The sequence below is a fragment of the Microtus pennsylvanicus genome, chromosome 1 (assembly GCF_037038515.1).
Source record: "Microtus pennsylvanicus isolate mMicPen1 chromosome 1, mMicPen1.hap1, whole genome shotgun sequence".
Lineage (NCBI taxonomy): Eukaryota > Metazoa > Chordata > Mammalia > Rodentia > Cricetidae > Microtus > Microtus pennsylvanicus.
Window position 1 is genome coordinate 203,115,604 of NC_134579.1, and position 14,635 is coordinate 203,130,238.

Genomic DNA, 14,635 nt, shown 5'->3' on the forward strand with positions numbered 1-14,635 from the left:
CGAATCGATTGTGTGTATCCTTGTTCTCAGTGGAGTGCTAGTAGCGTTAGTAGGACTAAGAAAAAAAAGAACCCTCCGATTCTCAGCCACGGAGTGCAGGAGCTGCGCCCGGCCCTGAAAGACATGTTTAATTATAACTCCTACCGCTTGCTCTTTTACCGTCCGAGCTAGGTCTTGAACCTATATCCCAGTACCCTTTATCAGCCTTTGGTAGACGGGTCGCTTGAGATATAGAAAGAGAACAAGTTTCCAAAGTGCGAAGACAAACGTAGTCAAATATAGTCAAATTCTTCAGCACGCACTGTTTAGGAGAGGGAAGTCAGCGAGCCCCAAGAGGTCGCTGGTGGCGCAGGAACCGAGACCAGATTGTAGAGAATGGAGGAAGGAAAAAAAAAACCACACACACCCAGAAACTTTCTTCCTTGTTGCTGATCCTCGGCCCCCTCCTCCCTCCCTGCCCGCCCCAGCAGAAGCCGTAATGTGACACCAGGCAGAGAGAGGAGCCCCGGAGTGGAGAAGGAGGAGAGGGCCGGGGAGGGAGGAGAGCCGGTCGCCTTGCGCCGGGGAGAAAGAGGAGGGGAGGAGAGGAGAGGAGGGAAGCCCCTGTCAAGGAGGTGGAGCAAGAGGGTGGTGTCCGCCTCCCGATCCTCCCTGCCTTGAGCTAGCCGAGCCTGAGTCGGGACCAAACACGCCGCCCGAGACCCACACAAAGCCCGGGGGGTCCACGCTGGCGCTCGTGGCGAGCCGTGAGCGAGCCCGGAGCACAGCTGGACCCGGGGCGCGGGACTGCTAGCGGGACGCGCGACCAGGCGCGGGCTGCTATCTCCACCCCCACACCGGGGCCCGGGACCTCTCGGGCCCTTCGGGGCCGCAGCGGGCGACGGGGACCAAGATGGGAAGAGTGCCCTGAGCCCGGCAACTTCGGCCCCTCCCCGCCCCCAACCGGCTGCCCTCGGCGCGTCCCTCTCCATGTGCAGCCGGCCGGCCAGGCGCTCCGGCTGGCGGCGGATGGGTGACCTCTTCCTGGCCCGGGCGGGCTGTGCGAGGCGGTGGAGCCGGCGATGAAGAAGAAGCAGCAACAACAGCATCCCGGCGGCGGCGAGGATCCCTGGCCCCATGGGGCCCCTGTGGGGGGCGCCCCTCCGTGCCTGGGTGGCTGCAAGCGCCGGATCCCGATGCTGCCTTTCTTACGCTTCTCCCTCCGGGACTACGGTTTCTGCATGGCCACCCTGCTGGTCTTCTGCCTAGGCTCCCTCTTCTACCAGCTCAGCGGAGGACCCCCTCGCTTCCTGCTCGACCTGCGGCAGTATTTGGGTAAGGAAGGGCGGAGTCGGACCAACAAAGTTGGGGACCCGGGGAAGGAGTGATAAGCAAAGAACATCTCAAGCTGTCACAACCACCACGGTCCCCGAGGTTCCCTAGGTGCGATGCCAGTGAGCATCCCTGCTAGTGGCAGCTGGGAGCGCCTGCTTCCTTCTGCGCGCCCGACTGTCCGCAGCTGCATGGGGCGCCAAGCAGATACCCCGAGGCCGGGACACCACATACCTGTCCTCCCTCACCACTCCAACTGGGGCAGTATGTTTGTGAGTGTGTGTGTATGCTCTGGCCTGGCTGTGCCCATAGTCCTCTCTCTGATTATGGTCAACGACTTTCAATCCAGTCCGGTCTGGCGTTCTGGCTTGTGTGGTTTGGTTTAGCCCTGCTTTCCAGTCACTTCTAGAAATTCTATCCAGTGGGTCTCCCTTTTGTGGCTTAGCTCAGATGGCTCCACTCTGTCCCTGGGCTGGTTTGTCCCTTGGCAGCACCTGCGCACCCTGCAGACTGCAGCGAGAGGGCGGGAGGAATTGGGGAGGCATTGGGGTTGTAAGGTAGGTGCCAGTCAGCGGCCTCGCCTCCGCTGACCTGTCGAACTTCCGCTCTCTGTGTGTGTCTCAAGTCAGAACTTTTTTTTCTTTTTGGTTTGTGGCTAAGGAAAAGGCTGGAACCCAAGAAAACAGAGATTTCAGTGAGGTGTGACCTCGCTGCTTTCTCATCCGGGCTTCTGAGTGCCAGGGCAGGACCAACAACACTCACTGGGGTCCCAGGGATGATGCTCGCTTGGCCAAGCGAGGACGCAGATTCATTAACTTCTGTAGTCAGAAAAGGTCGTGTGGAGGTTGGTCTGAGGTGGTAACCGGGAGCAGAAGCGCTGCAAACACTGGTCCCCTGCAGCCTTGGGGTCGGGTCAGGGGGAGCCTCTGTCAAAGTGCTGGAAACAGACTAAATGACCTACCAAACCCGAGACTTCTACATTTACTTCAAAGGGGTTTACTCACCGAAGCAACAGGTCTGGACAGCAGGCAGTTTGGAAGGAAAAAACAAGAAAACCCTAGAACCACACCAACAAACGCCTTAGGGCATTTGGGAGTGTTGTAAACTGATAACCTAGTATTCAGATTTTTACAAGTTAAAAATTTCATTTCAGTAAAAGTGCTGGGGGTGCGTGATTTTTGCAAGAACCTCAATGGAAAATTAAAGAAAAATATTGCCCTGGTCATATTGCCGAAGCACAATTCTTAGTATCTGGCTTTCTGGTTTTGGGTTAAGAGGCTCTTTTTATTGGTCAGGGTAACCTTCATTCTTTGTAAATCTGTATTTTGGAGTCTTGAGCCTTCCTTCCCTGCTCTGCTCCTGCTTCTGGTAACTTTATCTCCACTGTGAGGAACGGTCAGTGTCCGCTAGTCTGAGGAAGTGTTGAAGCTCAGGGATATTCCTCCAGAGACTCCCATAGTGTGCCACACCCACCAAGTTCCTTTTTAAAGTGTGAAGGCCTGGGGTATAGAGCAAAATGTGTTGTATGGGATTGGGAGGTCACTGTGTCCACTTTTTCCATCTTGGCTTTGAGCACAGCACTCAAACTTTGTAGCTTTGGCCCGTCGTGTAATTAGGGATTTGACTCACTGTTCATCAAACCTGAACCTGGCTCCCACAGGTTGGTGGTTCTGTAAATTGAAGGAGGAAGCTCGAGGTGGGGATGAGGAGCAAGGACATTTGGAGATAGACTCAGGAAAGTTCCGTGAGTGTGGTTCTCATCTGCTCACCCTATTTTAGAAGGCCTGGTGAACATGGAGGCTCGGGTGGTAGAAGAGAGAACGGGCCGTTTCCCTGGAGGGCTGAGTATTCTTCACTAACTGACCATTTTCTGATGGACATGGTGGGTTAGACATGTCATCTTCGTGACATGAAAATAGAATTGCCTTGCCAAATCTCTTCCTTGTCATTTTGTCACGTAGATAAAATAGTCATTTCTGGGGAAAGTGGGCTTGGGTCTTTCAAATGCTCTAAAATATATTTTGATATCCTGGATTATATCAGGTCAAGCTATCTGCAGACTTGCGCCCTCTCTCCCTCCCTCCCTCTCTGTCTCTGTCTCTTTTTCTAGTATTTTAGAGTATATACATACAAAATATACTCCGTCTCTCTTTCTTTTTGTATTTTAGAGTTTTTCCACACAGACTATACTGTTAGTAAAAAAAAAAAAATCCTGTCTGTTTTCCTCTTAACCAGTTTTGGAGGTATTTTTGTCCTTCAAATGTAAATGTGTACAAAGTCCAATATTTATAGATCCAAATAATATATTAAACATGTTCTTTACAGACTATAATTTCAATATTTGATCTACATTATACATTCCCTGTATGAGAGCTTCTTGATTATTATTGCTCAAATTAATGACTGAACCCATTTTACCAGCTAGGTAGAATAATATTTAATGTGTTGAATATTCTTATGAAAAGGCAAAACGTCACAGGTATTCATGATGAAAGTTATGAGCATTAGCGGTGCCAGTCAGTGCACATGCAGATGAAAGATAAACCACATTGTTGCACTACCGGCAGCTTCTATTGTTTGTCCAAGTTTTGTATAGGAAAATTGAAGGCTATGAATTAATGGTGTTATTGGATCTAGAATGGCCACCAAAAAACAGTAGCTGAAATGTTCCATTCATCCTTGGCTTGATGTTATTGAAAGGGAGTGGAAGCCTTATGGGGAAGTTTTTGGGTCAGGTCATTGCGGAGGGGTGTGCCCTCCTAAAGGGCTGTTGAGCGCTTGTTCTCTTCCTCTTTGAGTGTCCAGACATGATATGAGAGAGTCTCCTTGACTGTGTGCTCCCTCCAGGACACGCTAGGCCACCACAGGTCCAATGTAATGGGCACCGGTCAGTTACGGATAAGTAGCTCCAAATCTGAGAGCCAAAACCAGGCTTCTAAGTTGGTTCATCTCAGGTACTTGCTACAGTCACGGAAAACTGCTTAACATGGGAGGATGTACAGAAAGGGAAGCAGGACCTGCCTCCAAAGACTATGGTGCTTACTGAAAAACACTGTGGGAAGTTTAAGAGAGAAACTGCAAATTCAGCAAGAATGAGAAGGAGCCTTCGCCAGCTGACTGGCTAAACGATCTTCAGATTGACACACACACAATTTTACTTTGCCTTTCCTGCTGCTTCTACTTTGAGTTACTTGTGAGGCCAGCAGAGAAAGGAAACTGTCGAAGCCACTGGTCAGTCCAAACTCTGCCGAACTGTTTGTGTTCGCTACGTTTCTTCTGACAGATTACGTGACACGAGCCACTTGAGGAAGGAGGACTTTATACTTTCAGTCTGTTCCGGGGAAGGCATGGCAGAGTATGTGGTGAGGGCTTTGCCACATGGTGAGGAACTGGAAGCAAGGCCTGGTGGTCACCCCTTAAAGGCCTGCTCCTAGGGGCTTGGATCTGTCCAGGGGTTCTATAACCTCCCCAAACTGCAACATCAGCTGGAGACCGAGTGTTCAGACACGTGTGCTGTTAGGAACATCTCACATTCAAACCATAATCCCATAAATGGCGGCTGTACTGCCTCTGATAAAAAACCGGACCCTCTCTCACAGCTGGACAGTCAGAGGTGAGACCAAGGGAACTGTAGTTCTCTGTGTAGGCTACTGGTTCTGTGTGGGTCCTCCGATCTGTAGCTTCAGTATCTTGGGAATTTGTTGCGTATTCAAATTTTCAGGAAATTTGAAGTTCCTTCCAGACTTTCTGGATGAGCCTGGGCCTGGCCAAGCAGGCTGCGCCTAAGCAAGATCTCAGGTGATCTTGCCAGGGCTGCGGTCGGCCTGAAAACCATTGTTCTGCGGCAAGCCATTGCTTTCAGAAGCCATCGAAGGTATCTGAGGGAAAGAGGAGGTGGAAGGGGAACCGGTTTTTATAAAGAGGTTTCAAGATCATAACAATGGTTTCGTTTTTTAATTTCAAGTGATTTAAATGCAGTTTGCTTTAGGGCTTAAGGCCCATTGTTTTGGGAGGTGGGAGGTGGCAGTGGGTAGAGGGGGGGGGTGGGGGAGTGGGGGGGGGTGGGGGGATGGGGGGGCAGCTAGTCTCTGTAGTTTTTCCTGACTTTACACTTTCTGAGATTCTGAGAGACATGAAATGAGGGCAAAGTGAGGCACCAGAAAGCAGGGTGTGGGTAGGGAAGAGACAGGAGACGGGGTGAGCGAGGAACTGCAGTCAAAGGGTTCCTTCTTCCAGCCAGTTTGCAGAAGGACAGACTGTATTCTTCTAAAGGGGACTTCCTGCTGCCACAGACTTGAAAAGAGAAAAGAAGTTGGGAGAGGAAAATGAAGCAGCAGGGTAAAGCTCATCTAACGCTCTCCTTAAACATGGGAGCCCAGAGTTTTCCCAATTCAGTGGGCTAATATTTTTAAAAATTGCGTATACATAGATAGTTAAATATATGTTTTCATACATACATATACACACTCTATCTATCTATAATTACATATATGTTTTTATACATATGATGTGGGAAGTCCTTCTGTATATGTGTTGCTTTTATTGGATAATGGATAAAGCTGTTTCTGCCAATGATTTAGCAAAGCAAAGCCAGGTGGTAAATCAAAACAGATATACAAAGAGACTCCAGGAGTCAAGGAGATGCCATGTAGCTGCCAAAGGAGACAGATGCCAGAACCTTACAGGTAAACTGGTGTGGGAGAATTGTCTGTATTCTGTCAACCATGTTTTAAATAAACGCTGATTGGCCAGGCAGGAAGTATAGGTGGGTCAACCAGACAGGAAGTAGAGGTGGGGGGATGAGAACAGGAGTATTCTGGGAAGAAGGAAGCTCCCTCCCCAGTCCTGCCCAGATCACTGAAGAAGCAGGATGTGACCTGCCCCGCTGAAAAAGATACCGAGCCATGTGGCTAACATAGATAAGAATAATGGATTAATATAAGTCATAAGAGCTAATATGAAGCCTGAGCTAATGGGCCAATCAGTTTATAACTTATGGAAGCCTCTGTATGATTTTCTTTGGGACTTGCCGGCTGTAGGAACTGGGCAGGACAGAAACCCCAACAAGCAGGCCCTCATGTTACAGGTAAACCACAATCCTCATGACAATACATAGAATAATAGAAATGGGTTAATTTAAGATGTAAAAGTTAGTTCATAAGAAGTCTAAGCTAATAGGCCAAACACTATTGTAATTAAAACAGTTTCTGTCTGATTATTTTGGGTCTGGGTGTCCAGGAGACGAACAAATGGCTTCTGCCTATTACATACATATACTCTTTCTTTCTTTCTTTCTTTCTTTCTTTCTTTCTTTCTTTCTTTCTTTCTATCTATCTTCTATCTATCTATCTATCTATCTATCTATCTATCTATCTACTATCTATCATCTATCTATCTATCTATCTATCTATCTATCTATCTATCTATCTACTATCTATCATCTATCTATCTATCTATCTATCTATCTACTATCTATCATCTATCTATCTATCTATCTATCTATCTATCTATCTATCTATCTATCTAATCTGTTATATGTGTATGTGTGTGCAGATGTCATGGCACATACATAGAGTTTAGAAGACAGCTCAGAGTCAGTCCTTTTCCCTTTATGAGGACCACAGAATTGAACTCAGATCTGTAGCTTTGTGCAGCAAATTTTACCATTGCATGAGCTTAGCAATCTAAAATTCTTTTTTTTTTCTTTTGAGACAGGGTCTCACTTTGTAGCTCTGGCAGTCCTGGAACTCACTCTGTAGACCAGGCTGGCCCTGATCACAGAGATCCACCTGCCTCTGCCTCCAGAGTGCTGGAATTAAAGGTGTGCACCACCACCACCCACTACACCCAGCTTGTTCCCTCCCCCACCTTCTTCTGCATGGAAACTTTGATTTGCTATAGAAAACAAAATACCCCCCCCCCCCACTCCCTGTGAAATCAGGTTATAAAGCAGCATGCTTGGCAGTAGTATTACCACCTCTGAGCTGTGGAAATATCAAAAACTTGGACACATATTATTTAGATTGATATAAACAAAATGAGCCAGATGGTTCACTACTGATCTTGTACAACCGGCAGACGGTTAAGATTTATCATCAAGCCTTGGAGATGTGATTTAGCCTTTATGAGAGCTAAATTCGTTGGATGGATCTCCAGTTGATAGGCTTTCCCTTCCATTTCTAATTTATAGCATTTTAAATGGAGACATAGTGCTTTTTCTCAGAATTGCCCATTTCTACGTGTATTACATACGACGAGCCTGGGAATTTAGAGTTAGAAAACGAAGGGGAAAACAAAGATGTGATTTCACTGAATTTTGGAATTCTCCAACTTTAAATAAATTTCAAGGGAAATGTGAAAATAGAGGTCCAGACCTGTTTCAGAAACAGTTTTGCTAAGCCCTAAAAACCTAATTCTCTTTCTTTTCTGCATATCACACGTGGCTTAAAAGCCATAGTTGAGGCTGCGCACAGTCAACTGGGAATGAATGCATAAAATATGAGGTTATCAATCGAAATTGTTGACATGGAAAAATGAGATTCTTGTTTATAGCGGCACGCTCATCTCGGAGGGTGGGTTGGGGACACAGAGGCAGTGTATTAGAAGAAAGACCGGCAAGGCCTCCAACTGTGGCAGCCTGTTCTGTAAACACAGACCACGGATGAGGGGGGAGCATTCTGCCTAGTAAACCGTTTGTAATATAGGCTAGTCTCAGTCTGAATTGTTTAACAACACACATAAATATGGATTCTCTAGATACCGTCTTTCTCCACATTCCCTGATATCCATCTAGGCTTAAGATACGAGCTGGATTGGATGGGGAGAAGCTAGAAATAAAATAGTCGAGCTTTTTCATTCTGGGAGAGAAACCATGTCTGTTCTCTGACAGAGGGATGGTGAAGGAAAAAGAACTAGTTTGCCCTGCAGCTGTACTGGTGGGGTCAGGTGACGGGCAGTTAAAAGACACCCACTGGATGAATTGCAACCCTTAGAATTATTAGTTGTTGCTCTCTTCTTTTTGGTCTTTTTTTGGTTTTATTTTTACAGCAGGGACCACAAATAAACTTTGTCTTATTCATGTTTACCATGTTATAGAAACCCACCTCTAGACCAACGTGATGTAGGTCTTTTTGTCTATTAGAAGTAGGGGTGGAATGACTAACATGCCTCCCATTGGGAATTCTGGCTTGCAAAGGTCAGCAGAACGCAGCAATTGTCTGGCAGGACAATTCCAAGTGATGGCCACTTTAGTTTTTGACACTTACTGAGATCCAATCCATGCATTTTAGAACTGATCTATGTAGAGGTTTTTAATCTTGTTAACAGTTTTCAGTGTATTCTTTAGATCTGTGTAGTCATCACCACAACCACCTGAAGAATATGTTCATCACAAGAAGAAAATACCTAGCCTTTATTTAGCACCCCAGTGGTGATGGGGCCTCATTACTCCAGCCCTAAGCAGCCTCTGGTCTTCCAACATCTGTAGATTGGCCTGTTTGGTTCCTTTCTTAGAACTGGAATTATATAATAGATAGTCTTTTGTGATTGGTCTTTGTTTGTTTTTCTAGACAAGGTTTCTTTGCACAGCCCTGGCTGTCCTGGAACTCGCTCTGTGGACCAGACTGGTCTTGACCTCAGAGATCCACCTGTCTCTGCTCAGTGCTAGGATTAAAGGCATCTGCCACCACCACCTACCTGGCTGTGATTGGTCCTCTTTACCTGGCATAATACTTACCAGGCTCACCTATATTATACAGTATACATGATTCCTTTTAATAGCTTGCTAATATTCCATTACTGGTTTTCAAAAATTATAGAAAGGAGCATTCCTTGGCATTTTACAGATAAGACCATATTTGTGTATCCATCCATTTATTAATGGAAGTTGAAGAGTTCATGGGGCCATCCAGAGTCATTTCCCAGAGCACACTGTGTTTACTTTTGCTTGGTTTTGGCTATCTCATACTCAGTTACAAGGACTTTTTCTTTTCACCCCCAGTATTGCCGACCACTTTAATCTTAACGTTGAAGCATAACCTCTTAGTATTTTTATATGATAAATAAAAAATTCCAGAAAGAAGGAAGACAGAAGTCACGTCTTTTGAGTAGGATCAGCAATGGAGGTCTACAAGCAATAGGATGGGGAAGGTTCACCTTTTGTCACTGTTGGTGTCTAGAACCCTCCTTTCCATTCTTCTGAGTGCACTTCAGAGTGTAATTGCTGGATCCCATGGCAATTCTATATTTAAGTTACTGCGGAATCTCCGCAGTGACTGTGTCCTTTCTTGGTTCCATCAGTGATATATGGACTGAGTTTCCCAGTATCCTCAGCAGCCGTTGGAGACCAGCTTCTCCGCGGATGCCACTTACCAGTGTAAGGGCCTGGGGATTAGAAAGATAAGTAAAGAGAACAAAGATACGAGTGAAAAATGATAAACAGAAGCATTAGATAGTTCCAGGAGGGAATTCCAGTGAATACTGAAAAATCGCCCTTAAATACCCTGACCCTAGAAGGTAGGAGTAAGATAAACACTGCATTAACAGGTTACAAGGAAAGAACTGACCAGTTGAAGGCTGAAGGGCTACATTCTTAGTTAAACATTCTGTTGCCAAAACAAGACAAGTAACACTCACACCCCAGACCAAAACATTCTGTAGGCAAGCCACTCCCTGGGTGGAATCCATTGTTATCTCCCAAAGGGAATAGGAACCTCGTTGAATCCTTAGACTTTTGTTTGAGGTTGAAACAGATCTACTTCTTAATACCTAAAATACCAGGTCTGGATATTAGCCACACCTGTAGTCTGAAGTGTTGATAATGACCTTGAGAAAGCAGAACTCTCTGATCTAAATCAGGGTGGAATGGAGCCTGGACCTTTGAGGTAGAAACCAATCTACTTCTTAATACCTGATTACCAGGTCTGCTTATTAGCCATACCTGTTATTTGATCTGTTGACAATAACCTTGTAAGAACAGAAGTAAGTTCCAACTCTTTGACCTTTACTCAAGGTAGAATAGACCCATACCTATGGGCCCTGTCAAGCAACACTTATTTTTGCATTAAAATAATTGTTGCCATCCTCATGAGTATGAAGTAGTGTGCCACAGTGGCTGTGTTTTGTGTTTTCCTAGTACGTGAGTGTCTTGACCACTTATGTATCTTTTCTGGGCAAAAATCTATTCACTTCTTTTGCAACTTTAGAATGTTTTTCTTTTTTGTTGTAGAGTTGTAGATGTTTGTGTATTTTGGATAAGAGACTCTTATCAGATAGAGGGTTTTGCTATCAAGTTAGGGCTGGGAAGAATAATTCTGATTTAAACACAGTGTTCTTGACGTGTTCACTGTGTTATCCTTTCCAAGGAGCAACAAGCTAGTGTTACATGGGCACCATTTCCAAAGTGCTAAGTGTGGAGTCCTGAGAGACAGACAACCTCAGATAAAAGTTCTGATAATTGACTGGGAAAGCAAGGGCCTTTTCCTAAGGAATCTTGAGGTTCTGTTTTCTGGTAATGGATCTCTTTGAACAATAAATATTGGTTATCTGTCTTTTAGTCTAAATATGTGCCAACTTGGGCTGGAAATGACTTAGTGATTCTCAACCTTCCTAATACTGTGCTCCTTTAATACAGTTCCTCATGTATGGTGACCCCAACCATAAATTTATTTCATTGCTACTTCATAACTGCAATTTTGCTATTGTTAAGAATTGTAACAAATAGCTGATATGCAGGATATCTAATATGTGATACACAAAGGGGTTGAGAACTGCTGGCTTACTGGACAAAGTACTTGCCATAAAAGTGTGATAGCTGGGGACTGGAGAGATGGCTCAGCGATTAAGAGCACGGACTACGCCTCCAGAGGATCAGAGTTCAATTCCCAGCATTCACATGGCAGCTCACAACTCTCTGTAACTCCAAAATCTGACACCTTCACACAGGCATACATTGTTGACAGTGGTTTCTGTCTTGCCTGGTCCCACAGCTGTTCAGTCCCAAAGAAACACAGGGAGGTCTACATTAATCATAAACTGGTTGCCCTATTAGCTTAGGCTTCTTATTAACTCTTTCTTACATCTTAAATTAGCCCATAATTCTTGTCTATCTTAGCCACGTGGCTTGGTACCTTTGTTAGTGAGGCATTCTCATCTTGCTTCCTCTGCATCTGGGTGACAACTGCAGACTGAGTCTTTCCTCTTCCCAGAATCCTCCTGTTCTCATCACCCTGCCTCTACTTCCTGCCTGGTCACCCTACCTATACTTCCCGCCTGTCTGCTGGCCAATCAGCATTTATTAAAGTACAAGCATCAAATCTTTACAATGCACAAGACCATTGTCCCACAGAAATACATGGAGGCAAAACACCAATGCACAAAAAATAAAAATAAATAGTTATTTTTTAAAGTTTGAAAACTGTAGTTTGGATCCCTAGAGTCTTTGGAAAATCTGTGCAGGCCTTATAGCCACTTGTAATTCTAATACTCAGCAGTAAGAGACAGGGATCCTATAAACTGTGAGCTCTGGGTTCATTGAGAGCTAGTACCTCAGTAAATAAAGTATAGCATGATGGAGGAAAATGCCCAGCATCAACTTCAGGCCTCTATATGCACAGACACATGCATGCACCCCCCCCACATGTACTCCCTTGTGGTACACACACACACGTGTACCACATGCATATGCAAAAAATATATGATAGCTCATATACAGTCACCACTTATCTACATTATAGATATCATGAATACACTGTGTTTTGCATGAGGAATGTGAATGTAGCCACTTTGAGTGACAGATTGTGTACAATGGGTGTGTTTTGTCCTCCTATCTGTTCACTGGAATAGAGCTGATAAGCTCATCAATTTAAAGATTTTTGGTACATTGTGTTCCTTTATACAATGTTCCATGATACTATCAAGGACATCTGGAGCAATTTTTGGAAAGTTAGCGTTCATATGCAATTAATTTATTTTTGTATACCTATTGCATCAATGTGAAGGACAAATTTATACTAACCACATTTTTAATGCATGTTTCTATTTAGTAAAATGATGTGATTGTGTTTAAAAAGCAATATTAATTTTCCAAAAGATCTAGAAATTTTTAGATTTCTAAACTTAAATTTTAAATCTTTTATTTTTCAATTGAAAGTCTAATTAAAATTAAAATTTATTTTTAAAACTTAAAACAAGCTATATGTATGTGTATATACTTTAATGTTGTCTATTGAAACTTTAATTTTTTGGTTTAAAACAGCCATATTTGACATTATTAGGGGTAAAACAGAATATCGCATTTTCCTTCACATGCAGGATCAATATCTAAGTGAGTGTGTAATGAAAGTAGAGGGCAAATTGATTTTTGAGAAAGGGTGTTTGTAGGGGCGTCAGAATGGAGCAAAGTACTATGATTTATATGTGTGAAAATGTCATGATTTGTACACTAGCTAAACACTTGATCAGGGCAATGCAAACAAAATCGTATAAAATTTCTGGAAGACAAGTGTGGTGGTGTGAATGAAAATGGCCCCCATAGGTTCATAAGAAGGGGCACTATGAGGAGGTGCGGCCTTGTTGGAGGAAGTGTGTCGGTGGGGGTAGGCTTTTGGGTTTCAAATTCTCAAACCAGGTCCAGTGTCACTATCTCTTCCTGCTGCCTGCTGATCTGGATATAGAACTCTAGGCTCCTTTTCCAGCACCCTGTCTACCTGCATGCTGCCGTGCTTCCTACCATGATGACAATGGACGGAACCTCTGAACCTGTAAGCCAGCCCCAATTAAATGCTTTCCTTTGTAAGAGTTGCTGTGGATGTGGTATCTCTTCGGAGCAATAAAACCTTAACTGAAACAAGACTCAGCTATGTGGTATTTCTTGGTCTGTCAGATTTTATGCTAGCTGTCCATAATTTCCACGTGGTAGCCAGTGAATCACTTTTCTTTTCTTATTTACTGCCTTCATGTATTTAATGCCTCTCGCTGGCTGCGTAGGACGCTGCGATCTCCATTGCACACCTCCGCATCCCTGCACTTTTTCTCCCACCTTCTTTTCTGAAGGATGGGCGTGCAGCCTTGTGTGGTGATCAGTTCAATCACTCTTTCGTTCCTTCCCTTGGTACTCTGTTTGGGCTCCCAGGAAGGAGCTGGTGGTTTACCATACTTGTCTTGTTGATCATCCTTTGCTAAAATGGTAAACCTATTTCCTGGCTCTCTGTATTCAGTAGAGACTTGGGGGAGGCCTGAGGAAGACAGCTCAATCGATGTCATCAGTTTATTTACTCCTTGCTATTTAAAGCCAATACACTAAGTAAATGTAAAATCAGTATGACAGATAGCTCAATAAACATTCTTATGATTGTACACCTCCCACCTCTGGGGATTTAGAGTTACAGGGTTGTTTTTTTTTTTTTTGTTTTTTTGTTTTTTTTTTTTTTTTTGAGCTCCGAGTAATTAGTTCCTGAGAATAAATCACCGTTTTGGCTGTGTGCAGCTACAATGCAGGTTTCCCTGAACCCCCGGACCAGTTCTTTTTGGGAGTTTGCTAGTTAACATCTTATTTCTCTAAGTCAGAGACTTCGTTGGTTAGCAGACTGTGTAAAACTGGGCATTACATTCCAAGTATGGCTTCAGGTTTTTAAGGAGATGGCTGTATGGTGTTTGAGTTTTGAAATGGTGACTGTGGATTTTAGCTAAGAACCATACATTGGTCAGAGAAAGCTCAGAGCCAAATGACCAAACCCTCCTCTTTGTTTCAGGAAAGGGTTTTGAGACTGCCTTACATTGTGGCTTTGGCTCTCTGGTTTGTGCTCCACTCACGGGTAGGTGTTTATCTCACTGGCTCTAGGGACTGAACCCATGGTTCATCCCACTAAGCCTGGGTTCTGCCACTGAGTCACATCCCCAGCCCTGGCAGATGTTCTAAACCATCCATTGCACTCGGCTGCACTGCTTGGGAGGAATGCCACCAACATTTTTCCTAGTTCAGTAGGGATGACTTTAATGACCTGAAGGAAAAGAAAAATCCAAGTAATTTTGAGATAAATAATTTTTTATGTTTAGTCATTTGAACACTAGTCACCAAAGGCTGTGTCAGAAGCGCCATGTTCAGAAGAAACAGAGATCTGGGAGTGAGTCACAGTGACTGCTTAGCAGCCTCGAGAACTTGAACTTTATTTTTTTCCTTTTTAATTCTTTGAGCCGTAGGTGCTTTGAACTGCACGATGGGATTAATAACCGCAGTTTTAGGTACCTCCATGGTGCACAGCACACACACAGGCAAATACACAGGCAAAACACACATGTAAGTTAGCTTTTTAAAATTGGTATTTAT

At 44.4% G+C, this 14,635-nt stretch overlaps 1 protein-coding gene across 1 annotated transcript in view; it reads left to right on the top strand.

The window, feature by feature from the left end:
- Positions 1–471: 471 nt before the first annotated feature.
- The window catches only part of Ust (uronyl 2-sulfotransferase), a 279,700-nt gene continuing 265,536 nt past the window's right edge, over positions 472–14,635 (top strand). Inside the window, exon 1 of the mRNA XM_075949235.1 lies at positions 472–1,314. Within this exon, the coding sequence (XP_075805350.1) occupies positions 1,062–1,314 (253 nt within the window). The 5' untranslated portion in view covers positions 472–1,061. The remainder of the gene's footprint in view (positions 1,315–14,635) is intronic.